Genomic DNA, 20,960 nt, shown 5'->3' with positions numbered 1-20,960 from the left:
AAGTGTAGGGCTGGGTCCTCTCTGCCTTCCTCGGTCTCCATGGTGATGGTTCCGGCGAAAGTCCGGGATTTGGCAGCTGCTGGGCCCCCTTCCCACTCCTTCCTCCTCACCATCTGCTCCACCTTCACACCTGGCCCGGAGCCGCGACCGCCGCCTCCGCACCCAGACCGGGGATTCTGTCACCACAGGGTGGCGCGTGTGGACGAATCCGCGGGCTACTCCTCCCTCAGACTCTGGAGTCCGAGCCCCAGGCTCCCTCCTCCCTCTGACCCAGGAGTCCCAGACTCCAGCCTCTCCTCCCTGGCAATCCGGGGTTTTCTCAAACATAGGCAAAATTGTGACACTCAGAGGCCCAGCGAGACAAAGCTAGAGGCTGCAGCGGCAGCGGCTGCCGGGCCACCCCTTCCGTGGCGCCCGCCCGCCGCGCCGGCTGCTCCCTCTCACTCCCTCGCGGACCTGTGTCACATCATGAAAATTTAATCCCAAATGTATTTTTGGCCAGACCCAGGGAGGCAATGAGGAAAGGAGCACCCTCCTGGGGCCTGGATCTGGCGTCGGAGAGAGGGGCTGGCGGCGAAAGCAGCGGGACAGGACCTGCCAGCGGGCTGGAGACAGGTTGAGGTTCCACCCCAGAGGGGCGGGGCTGGAATTCAGGGGTGGAGTAAGAAATCAGGGGGCGGGGACAGATCCCGGGTGGGGCGGGGACAGATCCCAAAGGGTGGGGCAGAACGCAGGTGCGGGGAGAGGACTCAGTAGCTGGGGACAGAACTCACGAACGTATACCTGGTGCCGATTCCAGGGGATGTGGGCAAAAATCAAAGCAGGGACAGATCCCAGGGGAGGGGACAGAACTCAGGGGTAAAGAAATATCAAGGGGACACAATTCAAGGGGTGGGGACAGAACTCAGGGTGGGGAGAGAACTCAAAGGGTGGAGATAGATCCGAGGCTAGGGAGGGAATAATGACCAGCAACTGGGGGTGCGGGGAGTATAACTATAAGGGATGAACCCAGATGGGAAGGAAATCGGAAATGAAGGAATTGGAAGGGGAGATGCGCCTAGAGGGGAAATAGAACTGGAGGGACATGAAATTCAACAGGGGAAAATGGAAACAGGTGGATGGGAGTCAAGGGCGAAGAAACTGGATGGGGAAGAACTAGAAGGGACAATGGGTGTATCGAAATGGGGGTTGGAATCTAGGGAGGGGGAAGGAATTCCCTGAATGAGAAAAGAACCCTCTGAATGAGAAAGTTGGAATTGAGGATATGGCGGCCTGGGGATGGAGGGCGCTGGGCAGGATGTGGAACTGAAGGGCACAGAAATTCGGAGGGATAGGGCTGGGAGGATGAAACGCAAAGGAAATTCAGAGGAAGATGAAACTGTAGGGGATGAAAATGCGGGGACGAAATTAGGGGGAATGAATTGGGGGGAGCAAATCTCAGATGGGGAGGAGAGAAAATCTTGGGTAGAAGGAGCTGGTGGGGGATGGATGAGTGGGGAGTAACTCCGGGAAGGAACAGAACTGGGGGCGATACAACCCAGACAAGTGAGTTCAGAACCCAGAGGCGTGGTCTTGGAGTGGAAGGGCGGGGCACGAACCGGCATGGGGAGCTGCGAAAGGTGGGCGGGATTAGAATACAAGGGGCCGGGTCTAGCATGGATGGGCGGGGCCTCTCCTTGCCCCACCCCACCCCCGACGCTGAGTCCAGTGACAGCCCCCAGACAGCCCGCACTCGCAGCCTCCTTCCCCCCGAGCGGAGCTGCGGGGCCGGCCGGGCCGGGGCGGACCCCGGGTACCCGGACGCGGCCGCCCGGGCCCGCGGGCGGGGGGATCGGCGGGGGGGGGAGGGACCAGCAGCAGGGGCAGCCACCATGGAGTTCCGCCAGGAGGAGTTTCGGAAGCTGGCGGGTCGTGCCCTCGGGAGGCTGCACCGGTGAGCACGGTGGGGGTCCTGGGCGGGGAAGAGCGCTAGGGTCCGAGGAGGACGCCCATTCCCACCTGGGCGCAGTCGGACAGCTAGACAGACGATACCCATGGGTGGGGGGGCACCCATCTGTCCAGTTTTCTCCCTCAGTCTCCGACGGCGCCGCTCTCCCTAGTCTTGTCTCATCCATCATTCTTCTGCGCCCCACCCCATCCCAGGCTCTGCTCTTTTCTCTGGGATTATATATCCCCCTCGTTTGGGTCTCTGACTCCCTCCCCCGCTTCTGGGTCTCCGTTCACCTATCTTCTCTCTGGCTCCTCTCTTGAGATCTCTGTTCCTTCTCTCTAGGTCTCTGTTTCCTTTTATCTCTGAGTCTGTCCCGCTGTCTGGCCATTGCTCTCACTAGTTCTCTACAACCCCTCTGTCTAGGTCTTTGTCGCTCTCTCTCTGAATCTCTGTCCCCCAACTCCCTGCCCTAGGGTCTCTGACCCTCTCCTTTGGGTCTCTGACCCTCTCTGGGTTTTTATTTCTCCACCCCGGGTCTCTCCATCTCTGTGTGTTTGTCAGTTTCCATCTCTCAGAGGGTTTAATCTGAAGCTAAATCGGATTGGGGCCCATTGGTCCTTGTCCTTGAGGAGAGTTAAGCTGGGAGGAAGAAGCCAGGGTATCCTGGGTCTCTAGTGGAGAAGGGAGTTGCCGGCCAAAAATTAGGCTCCTGGGGTAAGACAGAGTTCCCAAAGGGTACAGGCTAGAGCTCAGAGAGACCTCCTTCCAGCCAAGGAGATGACCCCAGTGACCTGGGTGTCCCCAGAGCAGTCTGGACACCTCTCCCGAGTCCCTCACCCCCAACCCCAGCCCTGGCTCCAAGTCAGAGAAATTACTCAGCTGCGGAGAAGCCTAAAAATATCTGGCCACAGTGCGGGGAGGAGATGGCCTCATCAGTACCATGCCCCTGCCGCCATTCCCTCAGACCCTTGGGTCCCCTTGGCCCACAGCTCTGATCCCATCCTTGATTGACCAGCTCACTAGACCATGCGAGTCCTTCTCTAAGTCTAACACTAGTCCTGCTTGCTGCAGATCACCTCCTAGCTCCAAAATTACCCCACCCTCCAGTAACATGAGAGATGGGAAAAAAGCTGGACAGAAGGGAGGGGGCAGGAGGATGACAGTGATGGGAGAGGGGTGGGGAGATGAGATAACCTCACCCCTTCTTTTCCTAATCTTCCAGCCCCTCCCCACCCTTTTTCTCACCTCCTTTCACGAGTTTCTCAAAATACATCAGTGTGAAGTCAGGAGAGGGAGAGAGACGTGCTGGTGGAGGGGCTGGGAAGGGGGACGGCAGCGGGAGGGATGTGTTTCTCAGGCGCTCTCCCTCAGTCTCCGTTTCTCAGCTTCTCTGTGTTTGGGTTTTTCTCCATCTGTCTCTGCCTTACCGTCACCTCTCTGAGCTGCCTTCTGAGCCCCTACAGACCCCAGAGTTCAGGGCTCCCACCAGGACAGTCACCAAGGAGTTTGAGCCCAGAAGAGCATCTGAATCCTGGGGTTCACTTTGATGGTTGGCGAGAGGGGGGGAATGCCCTGTATTGGACATAACACCCTGATTCCTTTTAATCCTCTAGACAAAGCTGGGAAAACTGAGGCACACTTGGAAAAGGGGGGGAAAACAATGGCTGAGTAAATATGGCATCATTCGAACCCAGGTCAGTCTCCCTACCAAGTCTGGGATGGAGGCTGCAGACTTCCTCGAGATGAGTGATGCTGGAGTGGGTGGAAAACTCCCTCAGACCAGGAAACACACGGTAACCCAGGTGACTTGGGACAAGGACAAGGGCGGGGGGGAAGGGGAATACAGGAGAGACAGGAGCCAAAATACCTCCTTTCTGAGAGCCAGGCCTTGGGAGGGGTGATGCTGAGGGCCAGGAAGTGATCAGGCCCCATTGCTACTCTTGTGTGTGACCTTGGACATGATACTTCCGCTTCCTGAGCCTCAGTCTCCTCAGTTGTACAATAGGAAGATAAGGGAGAACCAAAGGGATATAAGAGGACAGAGACCTGGAAGGAGGGAGAGGGGAGTGCACTGAGAATCTGCAGAAGCAGAGGCAGAGACCCAGAGAGGGAGGTTGAGACACCGTTTTCATTTTGGTTACCTGCCTCCTAAGTGCTGCTTTTCCTCACCACCAAGTCCCTAGACCTGAGTTCCAGGCCTCCAGAGAGGGAAAGAGACCCCATCCAGTGTCTCCCCTCTCTGTTCTTGTCCCCTGTGAAGCATTGGGGCCACCTTCATCTCTACATCCCTGGTTCTCTTCTTCTGAAATGATAATATCACCTTGAAGTTCCCTCTTTGTAACCTCACATTCTACTCCTGCCCCCATTTTATAGGTATGGAATACTGAGACTGCCTCCTTCGGTTTAGAAAGCCTTGATCTAAGATCTATGTCCTAGTATTAGCAATGAATATCACATTTCAGGGGCTGCAATCATATCTTGAGTTTCAGAGTCAAATAGCATGTGAGAGCAACCTGGGTCCAATTCTAATCTCATTGGCGCGCCTGTTCTGATGGGGGGGCAGTCCCTACCACCCTGTGCTATTCGTTCTGGGGACTTCCATTCCCCTCTCTCTAACTCTCTGCTCAGGGTCTCATTCCGCATCCCCCCAGGTTCTGTCAGCTCCCCCGTTGTTTTCTCCACCCACCCCCTGTTTCTTAACCCCCTCCTCCACTTCCTTAAGTTCTAGGATGGGGAGGGCTGCTGTTCTCATCTCTTCCACCCGCCTCCTCCCAGACCGTCTGGCTGTTCTTTCCTCCCCCGTCCCAGTCTCCCTCGCCTCCATCTGTTCTAGCCCTTTCCTGGGATCCAGCCCGATCCCCTGGCTGCCTACCCGCCTCGGAGTGGGGCCGCACCTCACAAGTCATATCCCTAGTCTGTCTCTCCTCACGCTCCTATAGTCTCTCCATCTTTCTCTCAGCATTCTGGGTCTCTGCCTCTATGTTCTCTCTCCTGGGTTTCTGTCCCTACCTGACTTTGGGTCCCTCTCTGGGTTTCTGTCCCTTTCCTTCTCAGGGTCTTTGTTCTGTCCCCCACCTTCTCTCAGGGTGTCTGCCCCTGTCTTATTCTCTTCTTGACTGGATGTCTGTCTCTCTCTGTCTGGATATCTGTCCCCTTCTCTCTGGGTCTCTCTCCTTCCTCTGTGTCTCTGACCTTCTTTCTCTCAGCCTCTGCGCTCCCCACCCTGTCTCTGTAGCCCTCCCTTTGACTCTTTCCACACCTGTCTCAGGGCACCTCTTTCTCCCTGCAGCCTCTCTCTGGATTTCAGGTGGCCCTCCAAGTACCCTATACGTCATCACAGACTCAATCCTGGATCCAGAACAGGCGGGGGCGAGAGCCTCGCTGGGGACTGAGCCAATCCCCCTACCAGGGCCATCTGTCCCTTGCCAGGACACCTCCCAGCACTCCTCCTCCCTACCCCCTAGGCTGACAGCCTGAACTCAAGGCTCTCCAGGGATATCCAGCTGGGCTGCTGGATTCCAGTGCCCTGGACATCTCTGCACCCCCAATCCCTGGGAATGGGCTTTCAGTGGCTGAATGGAGTCAGTTGGATGTCAGGCCCACAACTGGTGCCTGGAAGCAGGGAAGGGCGTGCCACAGGGGGCAGGGGAGGAGGGGGGACCGTATATATAGCAGACGTGGCTGAGAAGCATCTGTTCTTTGGACACCTTTGCTGAAGCATCTCCTTAGCGCCTTTTGCTTCCTCAAACAGGCTCATATCTGGAAGAGGGGGCTGGAGTGTGTCTCTGGACCTTGGCGGGGAGGGCTGGGGTCACAGGGTTTTGGATCGCAAAGGGTAGGCTGGGTCTAAAACAACTGAGTCAAGAGGTGACATGGCTGGGGGAGAAAGGAACTGAGGAGTTCCCCACTCGAGTCTTAGGGAGGAAGGGCCTGGGGGTGCGAATTCCTCATCTGAGGGAAATTGAGACCGAGGTCCAGATTCCTGGATCCAGAGGGGGAAGAAGGGAATCAGGGGCTGGACTTCTGGGAAAAGAGGGCGTGCAGGCTTAGAATCCCGGGTCTTGAAAAGCAGATTTTGCCCTGGACTGTTGTGTCATGGGAGGAGGGGGCTGGGGACGGAGGGGGCTGGGGACTGGACGTCCGTGTCTGACCCTTGCTGCCTCTCAGTCTTCTGGAGAAGCGGCAGGAAGGTGCAGAGACGCTGGAGCTGAGTGCTGATGGGCGCCCGGTGACGACGCAGACCCGGGACCCGCCGGTCGTGGATTGCACCTGCTTTGGTCTCCCTCGCCGCTACATTATCGCCATCATGAGCGGCCTGGGCTTCTGCATCAGCTTCGGCATCCGCTGCAACCTGGGCGTGGCCATTGTCTCCATGGTCAACAACAGCACGACCCACCGCGGGGGCCACGTGGTGGTGCAGGTAGCTCAGGGCGGGCGCTACCTCAGGCTGCTGATAACACTGCCCACGCCCTCTGATGACGTCACACCCGCCCACACCACGCCCCTTCCACACCACAGCCTGAGTAGCCCCGCCCATTTGTGCTGCCCCCTCAGCTCCATCTCATCTCGGGGCTCTTCCCTTCCTAAGCCCCGCCCCTATCTAAATGAACCTCCGCCCCTATTTGTTTCAGGTCTCTGATTTCAAAATGCAGACTGCCAGTCATTAGGTTCCCTATGTGTTGCCCCTGCTCCATTTTGGGCCTCCTAGCAACTTTACTACACCTGCGTCCCACAACTGTTCCAGTGTTGCATCTTAATCCCAGGCGCAACTCAGGCTCCACCGTGAATTTTGATTCTGGATTTTCTGAAGTTCCACCGTTGCTTAAATCCCTCCCCTATCTGCTCTGGTCGTTACCTAAAGCCCCGCCTCATTTCAGACTTTCTCCCTATTTTAATTTCGGTATAGGCCATGACCCTGCCTCAGAAAAAAATTCCTGATTTGGGCTGTGGCCTACCCACCCCTTGTTCCCTTCCAATCAGGCCCGACCCTTTGGCTACTTCTTGTCCCTGCCTAGACCCCATCCTGGTCAATCAGCAAACGGTTTGTACATTGGTTAAAAGTGGAGAAAGAATCCCCACCCCCATATATGGGCCCCTAGACATTCAGAGAAGGGACCCTGAGACAGGGAAACAGGCAGAGCTAGGCTTCTAGGCAGCAACAGGCCCCACTGCTAAGGTAGTGCGGTCCCAGCAACATGGAGGAGTAGAGTTGGGGGTAGGTGGCACGAGATCTGATTGGCAGGTGTTTTGAAGGCGAGAGGGGATCCTTGTTGCTGATTGGATGAGGGACTGTCTGTGGGTGCTGATTGGTGGAGGAGCAGAACCTGGGGCAGAGACGCTGGTTTGATGTGACTTTTGGCCCACAGCAAGCTCAGTTCACCTGGGATCCAGAGACTGTTGGCCTCATACACGGCTCCTTTTTCTGGGGCTACATTGTCACCCAGATTCCTGGAGGATTTATTTGCCAAAAATTCGCAGCCAACAGGTATGGGGTGGGGTCTCAAAGTGGGCGGCAGAGTGTGGGTGGAGCTAGAGGGTTTGGCCTTGCATTTGGGGTCTGACTCCGGGAAAATGGGAGGAGCCTGGGTTCTGGACCGGGGTCCTAGAGAAAGGCGGGGCTTGTGATTGTGGAAGGTGGGGGTCACAGAGAAGGTGGGGCCTGGGGTTCGGGGGGCGCAGGGCCTCGCCTGCTGTGGGAGGAAAGGGCAGAATCCTAGGTATGGCGGGATAGCTGGACTCTTTTCTCGGACCACGAACTCTTCCTATCAGGGTTTTTGGCTTTGCTATTGTGGCTACCTCCACTCTAAACATGTTGATCCCCTCGGCTGCCCGTGTCCACTATGGCTGTGTCATCTTCGTGAGGATCCTGCAGGGGTTGGTAGAGGTAAAGCTCCGCCCCCTATGACCCCCGCCGCCGTTCTAGCTCCGCCTCTTCTCGTTGACTTTGGCTTTCTCCTCCCTAGGGGGTCACGTACCCCGCCTGCCACGGGATCTGGAGCAAATGGGCCCCGCCCTTAGAGCGGAGTCGCCTGGCAACAACAGCCTTTTGCGGTGAGAGGAAGGGGCTGGGATCCAGCCTTGTGAGTCTGGGGATGTAGGGGGCTGGAGTATGGACTCTTAGGTCTGAGGAAGGAGGGGATTGAGGGCTTGGACTCCCGGGTCTGAGAGAGGAGGGGGCTGGTGACCCAGACTGAAGTATCTGAGGGAGGAGGGGCTGTGGCCTGTGCATCTGTGTCCCAGAAAGGTGGGGGCTGGGAATCCGCTCTATTGCATTTGAGGGAGAATGGGACTCTTCTCCATCCTGTATCATCCCCCATAGGTTCCTATGCTGGGGCAGTGGTCGCGATGCCTCTCGCCGGGGTCCTGGTGCAGTACTCAGGATGGAGCTCTGTGTTCTACGTCTACGGTGAGGGGCCCGGACGCCTGGGTCCGGGTGGCGCTGGGGCAGAGAGAGGCCGGTCGTCACCTCGCTTCCATCCCCCTCCTGACCCCCCCAGGCAGCTTCGGGATATTCTGGTACCTGTTCTGGCTGCTTGTCTCCTACGAGTCTCCGGCGCTGCACCCTAGCATTTCCGAGGAGGAGCGCAAGTACATCGAGGACGCCATCGGCGAGAGCGCCAAACTCATGAACCCCGTCACGGTCCGGGCCCAAACCTGCGGGGCGGGGGCGTGGTGGGGAGAGGAGAGATATCGAGGCGGGGACGCAGGAAAAAAATGGGCTTTGAACCCGCACTGCATGTAGATCTTGGTGGGCTTCCATAGACATTTAGAGGAGACTTGATGGGAACGCAAGGTGGATGGAGCTAGAACCTAGGAGGCGGGGTTAAAGCCCGGAGAGAACGGCAATAGCAGGTGCTGAGGGCAGGGCGAGGTGGCCAGGTGGGCGGAACCACTGATGGGCGTGATTAAACCTGCAGAGGCGGATTAGAATGTGAGGTTTTGCTTAGACCTTGGGGTGGGTGAGGCTAGAATTAGGGGGCGTAATTGGATGGAAAGAGACTCTTGGGTCCACATTTATGAGTCTCTGAAGGTCATCGTGGTCTCCGGACACCTGCCAACCTGAGGGCCACTGTAGAGTCGGGACCCCTGCATCCCTGAAGTGTTACTGTGAGGCTAGGACGCCAACGTTCCCATGGGGACGTGGTCAGGCTGGCGACCCTGCGTCCTTGGAGGTTTTAGTGAGATCGGGAAACCTGGGTCTCTGCGGGACTACAGCGGGAGCCCTATAGGGACACGGAGAGCGCCCAGCCCTGCTCTCTGTCTTAGCCGTCCCTCCTCTCGCCCACCACAGAAGTTTAACACACCCTGGCGGCGCTTCTTCACGTCCATGCCAGTTTACGCCATTATCGTGGCCAACTTCTGCCGCAGTTGGACGTTCTACTTGCTTCTTATCTCCCAGCCCGCCTACTTCGAAGAAGTGTTCGGCTTTGAGATCAGCAAGGTTGGGCCCAGAAAGGAGGATGCTGAGGGAGCGGCGGGGGTTGAGGGGAGAAGGAGAGGGACCTGGATCCCAAGGGGTTGGAACGGGGCACAGGGAGGAGCCAGTGGTACCTGAGCCGTGGAGACCCCGGGCCCGTGGCCCCTGAGCCCCCTCCCTGTACACCCGCTGGCGCAGGTGGGCCTGGTGTCAGCGCTGCCTCACCTGGTCATGACTATCATCGTGCCCATTGGAGGCCAGATCGCTGACTTCCTCAGGAGCCGCCGCATCATGTCCACCACCAACGTGCGCAAGTTGATGAACTGTGGGGGTGAGTGGGGCGGGGCCTGGATCTGGTCTGGGACAGCCTGGGAGGGGCAGAGCGCCGTGGGGCAGATCTAGGGGGCCGGACTCTGGGGAAGGGGCAGAGGTCAGAGGGCGTGCACAGGGGCGCGTCCAAAAAGGCTGAGCCAGAGTAAGACCAGACTTGGCTGGAACAGAATGGCAGGTGGCAGCCTCAGGGGCCGAGGGGTAGAAGGGCAAGGCAGGTATGGCCGTCCAGGTGGAGCAAAGGCGAGACCACGTTGGGTCTGGAAGGACGGGGTTTATACGAGGCTGGGATGGGAACTGGGTGATGAAGAGGGGGGACCTGGAGAGACAAAGGTCAGAGTGTAATGAATAGGGACAGAGAGGGAAGGTGCGAAGGTGCCTGGGTGGGGCCTGGACCCTGCGTCTTCAGGGCGTGGCCTAGTCAGTGGGTGGGGCCACGGAGGGCCAGGTCGGGGCGGCGAACCTGTGCGCGTGGTCAAGGGCCAGGCACTGGGGAGGTGAGGGCTTGGTTAGGGCGGGCGCGGACAGAATGGGGAACAAAGCCAGGGACAGGCGTGGAAATGCCCAGACTGGGGCGAATAGGGGTCGGCTGCGGCGGGAACGGGTCTGGAGAGGCGTGGGGCGGCCTGCGCTCAGATAAGCGGCTCTCTATAGGCTTTGGCATGGAAGCCACGCTGCTGCTGGTGGTCGGCTACTCGCACTCCAAGGGCGTGGCCATCTCCTTCTTGGTCCTCGCAGTGGGCTTCAGCGGCTTCGCCATCTCCGGTGAGAACCGCCGATCCGCCCCTTGGGGGAACTCTGGTCACCTCTGTGGGGAACTTCCTGGCTCAGGAAGGGGACTTCCCAGCCTCGCAAAAGGTTGACTCGAAAGAGCAAAACGGCGGGGAGGGGGGAGGTAGGGGTGGGGGAGGAGTCACTCGAGCGAGAATCGGCTGTGACATCTCCTGGCTCGCCTCGCCAGGGTTCAACGTGAACCACCTGGACATCGCCCCGCGCTATGCCAGCATCCTCATGGGCATCTCCAACGGCGTGGGCACGTTGTCCGGCATGGTGTGCCCCATCATCGTGGGTGCCATGACTAAGCACAAGGTCCGTGCATGGGCCCTGGCCCACTTGCCCTCCAAATTTGTGTATATTACCTTCCTGACGTGCATCACCCTCCCTGGGCTCCATCCCTGCCCTCTCTGGGTCTCTTTCAGCCTGTTTCTGGATCTCGGTCTCCCTTTCTCTGGGCCTCCCTCCCCCCCACCCCGCCCCACTCAGGTTCTCTCTCCACCTCCTGTTTCTCTGTCCTCTGACTTCACCTCACCATTGTCCCCTCCCCAGACTCGGGAGGAGTGGCAGTATGTGTTCCTCATTGCCTCCCTGGTGCACTATGGAGGCGTTATCTTCTACGGGGTCTTCGCTTCCGGAGAGAAGCAGCCGTGGGCGGAGCCTGAGGAGATGAGCGAAGAGAAATGTGGCTTTGTTGGCCACGACCAGCTGGCTGGCAGTGATGAAAGCGAAATGGAGGATGAAGCTGAGCCCCCCGGGGCACCCCCTGCTCCCCCTCCCTCCTACGGAGCTACACACAGCACAGTTCAACCCCCAAGACCCCCACCCCCTGTCCGGGACTACTGACCATGTGCCTCCCACTGGATGGCAGTTTCCAGGACCTCCATTCCACACATCTCTGGCCTGAGTGACAGTGTCAAGGAACCCCAGTCCTCTCTGTCCTGCCTCAGGCCTAAGAAGCACTCTCCCTTGTTCCCAGTGCTGTCAAATCCTCTTCCCCTCCCAAATGCCTCTCAGGGGTAGTGAAGCTGCAGACTGGCAGTTTCAAGGATACCCAAATTCCCTTAAAGGTTCCCTTCTCCACTTTTTCTGCCTCAGTGGTTTCAAATCTCCCCTTTCAGGGCTTTATTTGAATGGACCGTTCAATCTCTCACTCTCTCTTGTGGTTTTGGGCACCTCCCCCTTTCCTTGAACCCCAGGGACTCTCAGGCTAAGCCCTGAGATTACTCAGCCCCCCCTCCCCTTTCAGAAAAATTCAAGGTCTTCCTCTAGAAGTTTCAAATCTCTCCCAACTCTATTCTGCATTTTCCAAGTTGGTTTACCTAATCACCCATCCCTGCCATACTAGGGATTGATTCTCACCAGCGTTTCTGAGGGGAAATGGCAGTTTCAAGCACCCCTCCCCCCCCCCCCCCCCGCTTCACCCCTCCCTCCACCAGCATATTCTGCTGCAGCACCAAATTCCCCAAGACCTTCTCCCTAGCTTAGCACAATACCTAGGGAAACAACCAAAATGGCAGTTTTAACAATATGCCTCTCTTCACTCCCATGCACTTTTTCTGACACGGTTTTCAGGTCTAAATAGTGGCTGCTCAAGTCCATCAACTCAATGGTTTGAAGCCACCGGCATTGAACTTTCCCATGGTGGTTTCAAGACGCTCCTCTTCCCCCCAATTCCTTGCACTTTATTCTTCTGGGTGGTTTCAAACTGCCCTCATTTTCTCAGTGGCCATTTGTTGCCTCCCTCAGGGGCTAAATGACTCCAAATCTGGGATCCTTCCCCTCTCAGATTCCCCTATTTCGGCTTAGAATTTGGGGAACATACATAGGAGAAGTCACAGAATCCCAGGAAAGGGAATGGGGCTGGGGAAAAGGGGTGCTTTTCCCCGGGGCAGGGTTGTGTCTTTGTGTCTCTGTCTCTGTGATTGTAAATCCTGCCCTGCCCCTCTCCCAATAAAATGCTTTGGTGTACACACCCAGTCGTCATTGGCCTTGGGGGTCCCCAACATGCTTCTCCCTGACACCCAGGAGTCCAGGCCCCCAGCCTCCTCCCTCCTCACATCCGGGATTCTAGGACCCCAACCACTCTCCTCCCCCAGGACTTAGGCCAGAGGAGTTGTCTAGCTGTGGGAACACGTGATTTATTCGTCCTCAGAATATGTTTTCCACTGATATCTAAAGCATCTATCTCTGCGTGTAGGACCCTCTATCCTAGAGGACCCCTATGTAGCAAAGCAGGCCAGGAGGACAGGACCTCTGGGTCCTTCCTCCGTCTGGGGAAGGAGCAGGTCTTGACGGGCTCACACGAAGTTGTTGGGGAGCGTGGAGGGGGAGAGAGGTTCCAGGCGCTGGGGGCGGCCCCCGCGGGACGGCGGAGGCAGCTTGGGTGGCAGTGGGGGGGTGGGCAGTGGCTGCTTGGTAGCGATGTGTGAAGGGACCCAGGCGTCCGGCGCATAAAAGTAGAGGTTGTAGGGGTCCTTCGGGGCATCCAAATGCATAACTGTGGGGACAAAGGAACGAGGTCATCCATAGGCTGACAGGGGGCCCGTCCCCTCTCCTGAGCCGCTGGCCAATGAGGAGACAGGGAAGAGGATTCCGACCTTCCATTGGAGCGGGGTTTTCGAATTAAAGGACCCCTGAGTAGACGAGGGGGCGTGGCGTCCACGCAGCAGGGGCGGGGCCTGCCGCGCTCCTGGAGGGGGAAGGGGCGGGCCTTGTAGGGAACTGCGGCTCCGAGCGTGCGGCAACTCCCGGCTGGGCTGGGGGCGGAACTGGACATGTGTGTGTGAAATTTCAGAAGATTGGGGGGCAGAACTTGACCCTGGAGGGTTCAGGGCTTCTACTGACCTTGGATGGGGACCTGTACTTTTAGGTAGGGCGCCCTGAAGTGCCAGGTGAAACCAGGTTAAGGAAACGTGCAGGCATTCAAGGAACGGGACGCTACAGGGGTGGCTCACCCGGTTCATCTCCGTCGTTTGGGAGCCGGTGGTGTGCGAAGGGCCGGTGTCGAGCCGCCCGGCGGTAGAGACACCACAGGAGCAGGAAAATGCCAATAAGCAGCCCGGTCCCGGCGAGGAATAGGCACAGGGCCCCGCCTGCCTCGCCCGGGGGACGCCCCACCAGGGTCACGCCTGAAGGAAGGAGGCCCAGGAACAGCAGTCTAAACTCCTAGCCCCCTCCACCCTCAGACCCAGGAATCCAGATGCCACCCTCCTCCTTCCTTGGATCCGGGAGCCCCGGCCCCCAGTCTCTCCTCCCTCAGACCCTGCAGTACCAGCCCTCAGCCTCCTCCCCACTTCAGACTCCGAAGGGGGGCTTACAGCCTTCTCATCCTTTCGACCCAGGAGTCCGGCTCCCAGGGCCCTCCTCCCTCAGACCGAGGAGTCCGGGCCCTAGTCCCTCACCAGTCTCCTTCACTCGCTCCACCACGATGACAGTGTTGACTCTCTCACCTCGGCTGCGCCGCTGGGGGGCCCGCGGAGTGACAGGGGCCGGCTGACTGGGGGGCCCTGGAGGAGCAGGGACCTCACAGTCTGGGCTGAGGGAGGAAGGGCGTCGGGCCCTTTAGGGCTAGAGTTCTGGGGGACTTTCAGATCAACGGCCCCAGGAGATTCTGAGGTGGGCAATTTAAGGGCGTCGGGCTGGGTGGCTGCAAGGGTTTCTGATTTGGGATTCAGGGGCAGCTCATTTAGGGCAGTAACTTCTTCCTTGAAGGGTGTAGGTGTTTCTGGGGGAAGACTAGTGGAGATCTCAGGATCAGAGGCTGGGAGAATCTCTGTTGCATCTTGGTAGGCGGGAGTGGGGAATTCTGTTTGGGGAATTTCAGTGGGGTTGGGATTGTGGCCTACATGAGACGCTGGGTGGGGGGTTTCGGTAGGGTCAGGATGGAGTGTCTGGAGGAATTCAGAATTTGGGTTTTCAGTGGTGTCAGGGTCATGGGTCTCCGGAGATCTGGGGTCAAAGGTCTTGGTGGGGTCAGGATTTGGGATCTCAGGGGCTTCTGCATGTGAGATTTCAGTGGAGCTATGTTTGGAAATCTCTGGGGATTCTTGGTGTGGAGTTTGTGTAGGGGCAGTGTTTGGGGTTTCAGGAAATTCTGGGTGTGAAGTTTTGGAGGAATTAGGTTTTGGGGGTCTCATGGGATTCTGTGGGTGAGATTTCAGTGGAGTTACATTTGGGAATCTCTGGGAATTCTTGGTGTGGAGTATGGGTAGGGTCGGTGTTTGGGGTTTCAGGAAATGTTGGGTGTGAAATTTTGAAGGAATTAGGTTTGGGGGTCTCAGGGAATTCTGTGTGTGGAATTTCAGTTGGGTCAGGTTTGGGGGTCTCAGAAGGTTCTGGATATGTCATTTTGGAGGGTTTAATTTGGAGGATGTCCAGGGATTCTGATACTGAGGTGTTGAGTGAGTTAGGTTTGGGGTCAGGAGGGTCAGGGTGTGGGCTTTCTCGGAGGTCAGTGTTGGGGGTCTCAGTGAATTCAAGGGGGGGAGGGCTCGGGGAAACCGCATGAGGTGTCTTGCAGGGCTCAGGATAAGCCGTCCTGGGGGATTCTGGGTTAGGCCCATTGAGAGTGGAATTTTCAGATGCAGGAGGGGAGGGCTGAGAGGGGTGGTCTATCCGCGAGAAGTCGGAACCCTCAGGCGGTGAGGCCCAAGGGGCAGCCTTGGAACCCAGCCAGGCGAAGAGAAAGACGAGAAGCAAGAGGATCGGGCTGAAGGATTTCATAGCTCTGGAATTTACCTGTAGCAGTGGGAGAGCGGGAAGGAAGGGGTTAAAGCCAGAAGTCGCCAGGGAGGCGACGCCGGAGGCCACGCCCACTGGTCTCCGGGTAGACCGCGTCTCCGCCCAGCTCGGGGCGCCGGGGAAAGAAGCCACCTGCAACTCCCTGAAGGCTGTGAGGCCGTAGCCGCCGTAGCTAAGGGAGACTGAGACGCAGGGCTTCTTGGGAGTCGCAGTAAATTTCCTTATCTGTTTCCCTAAGGGGTCCCAGGAAAATTGGGAAAGAAACACACCTTTCCAAGCCCCCAGACCTCCTTGACTTCGGCTTCGAAGGGTGTAGACCTCTGAGGGGAACAGGGGATTTCTTCCTCTCCAAGGGCCCTGGGGACACCTTGACTCAACAGTTGTTTACATTAGAGGAGGCTCAGAAGGAAGGCCTGGGGGCTGGGGTCCTGAACGCCTGGATTTGAGGGAGGAGGGGGCCTAAATGCCTGTCACTGGGGGAGGAGGGAGACTCCTGGATCCTGGTCAAGAAGGCTGCTGGGGGTTCAGCCTCCTGGCTCCCAGAGGGTGGAGGGCCCTAAATGTGGGTCTAAATTCCTAATTCTTTAGAAAAGAGAGGCTTGAAGGTTCAGATGCCTAGAATTTTGAGGGAGCAAAGCTTGGAGGGGGGCTGGATTACAGGGGAGGAAGGAAATGGGTGTCTGGAACTCTTGGGTCCTGAGTTAGAAGGAAATTGGGAACTCTGGAGATAGGTGTGTAAGGGTCTGGATTCCTCAGCCTTCAGGAGGAAAGAGCTGTGGGGCAGGACTCAGGTCTCTGTTTATTGAGGATGGAGCTGGGATCTCAAGGTCTCAGGGGCTGGTCTGGGGCAGAGATGCCTAGGTCTGTGGTCAGGTGGAGGTGGGGTGGGCGTACACCCAAATGAGACAGCGTCACTTGGGCTTTGGGGTCTCTTACCTGCTCAGTGGGGTCCAAGATAACAACAGGTGAGCAGAGCTGAATGCAGAGATCAGTGAATGCTGCAGAATGGCTCTGGGCAGGGCGGCAGGAGGTAGGGTCCCAGGGGTGCACATGACGCACCTGACCCCCACCCTGGGGATCCTGGGAGCCTAGCAACAGGTTTGAACTTTTAAAGGGACAGAGATAAGGGACATTGTCTCTGGAGCGGGGAAGGGAGTTAGGGACTGGATCATTTGGTGGAGGGATGTGGCCCAACCAAGCTCTCCTCCCTGTGAAGCCAAGAGTCCCAGCCTTCTGCCCTCTCCTACACCCAAACCCAAGAATCCAGGTCTCGGGTAGCCTCCCACTTCAAGAGCCAGGAGTCGGGACCCTCAGACCTCTCCCCTCAGATCCAGGAATCCAGTTTCCCAGAGCCAGGCTCTGTTCCCCTCCTCTCTGGGGAACTAGGAGTCTAGGTTCCCATGTCCTGTCAATCAGAGATTCAGATTGCTACTGCCCTTTGGGACTTCCCAACCTTTGCCTATCATTCCATTGTGTAGACAGCACCGTCTTAAGAGCCAGTGTTAGGGGGATTGGGCCTTATCTTCACAACTCCCCCAAGTTCCTCCCCGGGAAGGGCTTGGACACATCCTCAGGGTAGTCAGGGTCCTTGTCTGTCTCTTTCCCCTCTTTGCAGTGTCTCTAAGACTTTCCTGATTTTGCCTGTCACTATACCTGCCTTCACCGTCCCTCCCCTCACACATATCCTTCGCTTTCTCCTACCAACCCTCTCCCCCCATTTCTCACCCTTTCTTTCTGGTTTTCTCACTGTCTGGATTCATCTCTGGACCTCTCTGCCCAGGCTGGCTGTCCTTCCATTTCCTGTCGTTCTGAGTCCTCTTTCCCTCATTCCTCCATCTCTAGCTGGCTCTCTTGGTCCCTTTCCCTCTCTTTTCTCTCTTCCTTCCTTTTCCCTTCTTTCTTCCTCTGTTGCTCCCTTTCTTCCTCTCTTCCTTTTTCTCTGTCATTCTGTCTTTGTCCTTCCCTGTCATGGTTACTTCATCTCTTTGTGTCTCTGCTTCTCCCCATCAGTCCCTCTTCTGCTGCTTCCCCCTGTCTCTCTTTCTCTCTCTGTGTCTCTGGCTTCTGCTCTGATGGTCCTTCCGCCGGTCTCTATTTTTATCCCTCTGACACACCCCCTGTGTCCACTTCTCTGTCTGTCTCTCCCCCTCCCAATTCTCTTCAGGTCCCAGCTCCTGGTCCCAATTAGTGGGTGGCCGCTAAGGCAGCGGCGGGGCCCCCACCCCCGGCTCCTCATTATCGCTGGCGGCTCCTAATGAGCCGGTGTGGGGGGGTGACCTGGCGCCCCCAGCCCCCTGGTCTGCGTCACTGCCCGCTGCGGGGGTTGTGGAGGCGATATAAGGGGGCTGCCAGCTTCACTGCCGGAACCCACTGCGCGGTAGGGGGCCCCGCAAACGGGCTGCAGGGGGTGGGTGGATGGTGGGGTCGGGGTTCTGGGCCAGGACGCGGGCCTCACTGAGCTCTTTCCTGTCTCTCCACAGGTGATGGAGACCCGCCAGGTACCCAGGAGCCCCCGAGCACGGCTGCTGCTGCTGCTGCTACTTGTGTCCTGGGGCCACCGCACCGCCTCAGGAGCCGCCCTGCCTCCCGCGGGGGTCTTCAGGTACGTAGGACATCCAGGTCTCCCAGGAAGGGTGCGGACTCAGAGAGGTGGGGAGAGACCCAAAGAGAATGGGGAACAGAGACTCAGAAAGGGGGAACAGAGACCCAGAGAGAGGACAGAGATGGGGGGTGGACAGGGAATCAGCAAGACAAAGAGATACACAAGGATTCTGAGAAAGGCTTTGAGAGACTTGAAAGGAGCCGAAGCAGGAACGGGTTTGTTCCTTGAGCAACGTTTATTGGGTCTTGGTGTGTGCCAGGCATGCGCAGGGCGCTGGGGCCGGACAGGTGCATCAGACTCAGTCTCTGTACTCAGGAGGCTCCGAACGTGGTGAACACAGAGACGGAGACCCACACAGAGAAACAGAGAGACAGGGGACAGAGACTGAGCCACTCCACAGACAGTGCAGTAACAGGGCTTCGAGTTAGACCGCGGGGAGGACAGGTGGCGGGCGGCGGGCCCGGACACATGGAAACCGCCTCTTTCCATCTCCCGGCAGACTCCACACCCCCAGCCGGGCTTGGGCGGTTCCAGCCACCCCCCAGTCGCGTCGGAGTCTGGCGCTGGCGGACGATGCGGCCTTCCGAGAGCGCGCGCGGCTGCTGGCCGCCCTAGAGCGCCGCCACTGGCTGAACTCCTACATGCACAAGCTGCTGGTGCTGGACGCGCCCTGAACGTCCCGTCCGCCCCACCTTAATAAAGACCCTGCTGTGCGTCGGGACTGCGCCTCCTTCCTGCGCCTCTGTGTGTGTGTGTGTGTGTGTGTGTGTGTGTGTGTGTGTAGCGGGAGGGTGTGTGTGTGTGTGTGTGCACGGTGGCGTCTACCTCCAGTTCCCTCTCTCATCTCTCCCTCTACTCATCCTGTCTCTCTCTGCACTACCGCCCCAGCTCTGTCCTTTCCTCTCACTCTGTGCCTTTGTTCCTCTCCACTCGCATATCTGCTCCCACCCCATCCCCGATTCTGTCCCCTTCTCCTCTTGTTCTTTGTAACCTCCCAGGTCTCTGTCCCCCTCCGAGTCACTGCCCCTTTCTCTGGGTCTCTGTTGCTCTCTGGGTATCTGTCCTTCTCTGAGTCTCTATACTTCTTTTTCACCCTCATGGCTTCCCGGCCTTCTGGGGAATCTCTGTCTCCTCTCTCGACTCTTCTTTCTGCCTAAAACTCTTCCTTCCATTCTTAATCACTTTCTTTTTTCTCTGCCTGACTCCTTCGTGTCTTTTTTTTTTCTTTCTTTCTTTCTTCTTTTAGGTCTTCGTCTCTCTCCCGGCTCTCATTTTCTCTGAATTTCTCTTTTTCCGCTCTCGCATCACTTCCCGACTTCTCTTTGGGCGCAGTGGAAAGTTGGGGGGGGGGCGGCGATGGGGGGACTCTGGAGATGCATCTGCCATTCAAAACCAGGTTCCCCTAAACCTACTTGTGTGGTATTGGGAACGGCTTCTAACCTTCCAGCCTCCTTTCCCTCATTATTTTGAGGATTAAACCAGATACACCATTAGAAGACTTAAGTACGCCCTTCTGGAAGCAAAACACATTATTAGAAAAGGGTTTCCAGGAATTCCCTGGTGATGCAGTGGTTAGGACTCGGCGCTTTCACTGCTGGGGCGAGTTCAATCCCTGGTCAGGGAACTAAGATCCCGAAAGCCACGGGGCCGCAGCCCCCCAAAATAAAATAAAAAATAGAGAAGGGTTTCTGCCTCTCTTGCAGCAGCCTGCAGCAGTTTCTTCAGGGTTTTCTAACTGCGCGCCTCCCGGGAGACCACTGGGGCGCCTGGTCGGGGCGGGAGGAGAGGAGAAAGGAGAAAGGCATTAGGCTCCTGGAGGCACGGGACGGAGGCGGGGAAACACCTGGCCCACCGGTGAAGGAAGTAAGGAAGCAGCCAATCAGAATCAATCTCTCTCTCTCTCTCTCTCTCTCTCTCTCTCTCCCTCTCTCTCTCTCTCTCTCTCTCTCTCTCTCTCCCGCCCCCCCCCGTCTCTCTCTCTCCTCGGCCAGCCCTTCCGCCCCGCCCCTCAGTGGTGACCATGGCAACTCACTCCCTTAACTGCACTGCGAGGTTTCTGAACCTAGCTCCCATGGCGCAGCTCGCACGGACTGCGCTCTGATTGGCCTAGAGAAGAGGGTGGAGCTGGGCGAGTCGACGTGGGGAAAGGGGGCGGGGCTGGCGCTTGGTGATTGGCAAGCTCTCCCGTAATTTGCATTTCCGAGAGGCGGACCGCGCCCTAATTGGCCGTTAGGCTGTGGGATGTGGCCTGTTTCCCTGTTATTCAGAAATACTGAACAATGAATAACTGTATTTATTCCTTACAACTATCTGGAGTTGGCCAAATTTTACAAAGAAACATGGCTCTGAAAGTTGTCAGCGCTAGTGAAGGATAATTGGAACGCAAATCTGTGCAACTTCAGAAGTCTAGACAATTCCACTACTCTCATGGAGAAATAGAATTAAAATGTTATGAGTAGTTACTGTATGCTGGGCACTCTTCCACATACCATTGTATTGGCTCTTTCAGCCTCACAACCCTGTGAGAAGCCTCATCCTCTGTTTGCTGAAGGGCCTGGTAACTCCGTCTTGGCCTGTGCTCTTCCTGTACTTCCTCCCCACTTTTTTTTTTTTTTTATTAATTAGGCTGCGCAGGGTCTTATTTGCGAGAATCTTCGTTGCAGCATGCGGGATCTAGTTTCCTGACCAGGGATCGAAACTGGTTCCCCTGCGTTGGGAGCGGGGAGTCTTAACCACGGGACCACCAGGGAAGTCCATCCTCCCAGATCGCTTGTCTAGCATTTGAGGCTTTTCACAAAATGGTGCCCCAAACCCCTTCCCACTCTACTCCCTTCTCCTCAGGAAATTTCAGCAATCCCCACATTTCAATCACCATCACAGCTAATAACATCCAGACCCCCATTTCTAGACTGAATGCTCAGTGCTCAGGGCTCCAGCCACTTCTTGGAACCCAGACACTCACTCCTCCCCACATGACCTCAGAGTGTCCCCCACAAGCCCACCCCTTCTCATGGGTTACCTATGTTGGGAATGGCTCCACTGTCTACGAGTCAGTGGGTCAGATGCAGGTGCAGTCCTTGCCTCTTCCCTCTTCATCCTCCTTCATAGCCTGTCAGTCCTGGCTCTGTCCTTCCTGCTCTGCCTCTTTCTGCCCTGCCCTTTTT

The 20,960-nt window shown here is 57.2% G+C and overlaps 3 protein-coding genes across 3 annotated transcripts; 2 read left to right on the top strand and 1 right to left on the bottom strand.

Moving 5' to 3' along the window:
- Window positions 1-1,772: 1,772 nt before the first annotated feature.
- On the top strand, window positions 1,773-11,297 carry SLC17A7 (solute carrier family 17 member 7; the record flags this gene model as incomplete). Its single annotated transcript, XM_079908049.1, has 12 exons — window positions 1,773-1,933; window positions 6,098-6,350; window positions 7,297-7,415; window positions 7,700-7,814; window positions 7,894-7,981; window positions 8,250-8,336; window positions 8,428-8,570; window positions 9,222-9,371; window positions 9,546-9,678; window positions 10,332-10,442; window positions 10,639-10,766; window positions 11,004-11,297. Exons 1-12 carry the CDS (start codon window positions 1,872-1,874, stop codon window positions 11,295-11,297), a joined length of 1,683 nt encoding a protein of 560 aa, XP_079764175.1. The 5' UTR covers window positions 1,773-1,871.
- A 1,454-nt stretch (window positions 11,298-12,751) lies between these two features.
- On the bottom strand, window positions 12,752-15,176 carry GFY (golgi associated olfactory signaling regulator; the record flags this gene model as incomplete). The annotated part of the gene is given in 5 exon segments (XM_079907315.1): window positions 12,752-12,951; window positions 13,409-13,582; window positions 13,856-13,978; window positions 13,981-14,488; window positions 14,625-15,176. Coding segments are annotated over 5 exon segments (1,557 nt in total).
- PTH2 (parathyroid hormone 2) lies at window positions 12,912-18,470 on the top strand (the record flags this gene model as incomplete). Its single annotated transcript, XM_079907316.1, has 3 exons — window positions 12,912-13,323; window positions 17,675-17,796; window positions 18,296-18,470. Exons 2-3 carry the CDS (start codon window positions 17,678-17,680, stop codon window positions 18,468-18,470), a joined length of 294 nt encoding a protein of 97 aa, XP_079763442.1. The 5' UTR covers window positions 12,912-13,323; window positions 17,675-17,677.
- Window positions 18,471-20,960: the final 2,490 nt, after the last annotated feature.

Source organism: Stenella coeruleoalba (assembly GCF_951394435.1).
Source record: "Stenella coeruleoalba genome assembly, chromosome: 20".
Taxonomy (NCBI): Eukaryota; Metazoa; Chordata; class Mammalia; order Artiodactyla; family Delphinidae; genus Stenella; species Stenella coeruleoalba.
The sequence above is the reverse complement of the archived record's forward strand: the minus strand, read 5'-3'. Positions and strand labels throughout refer to the sequence as shown.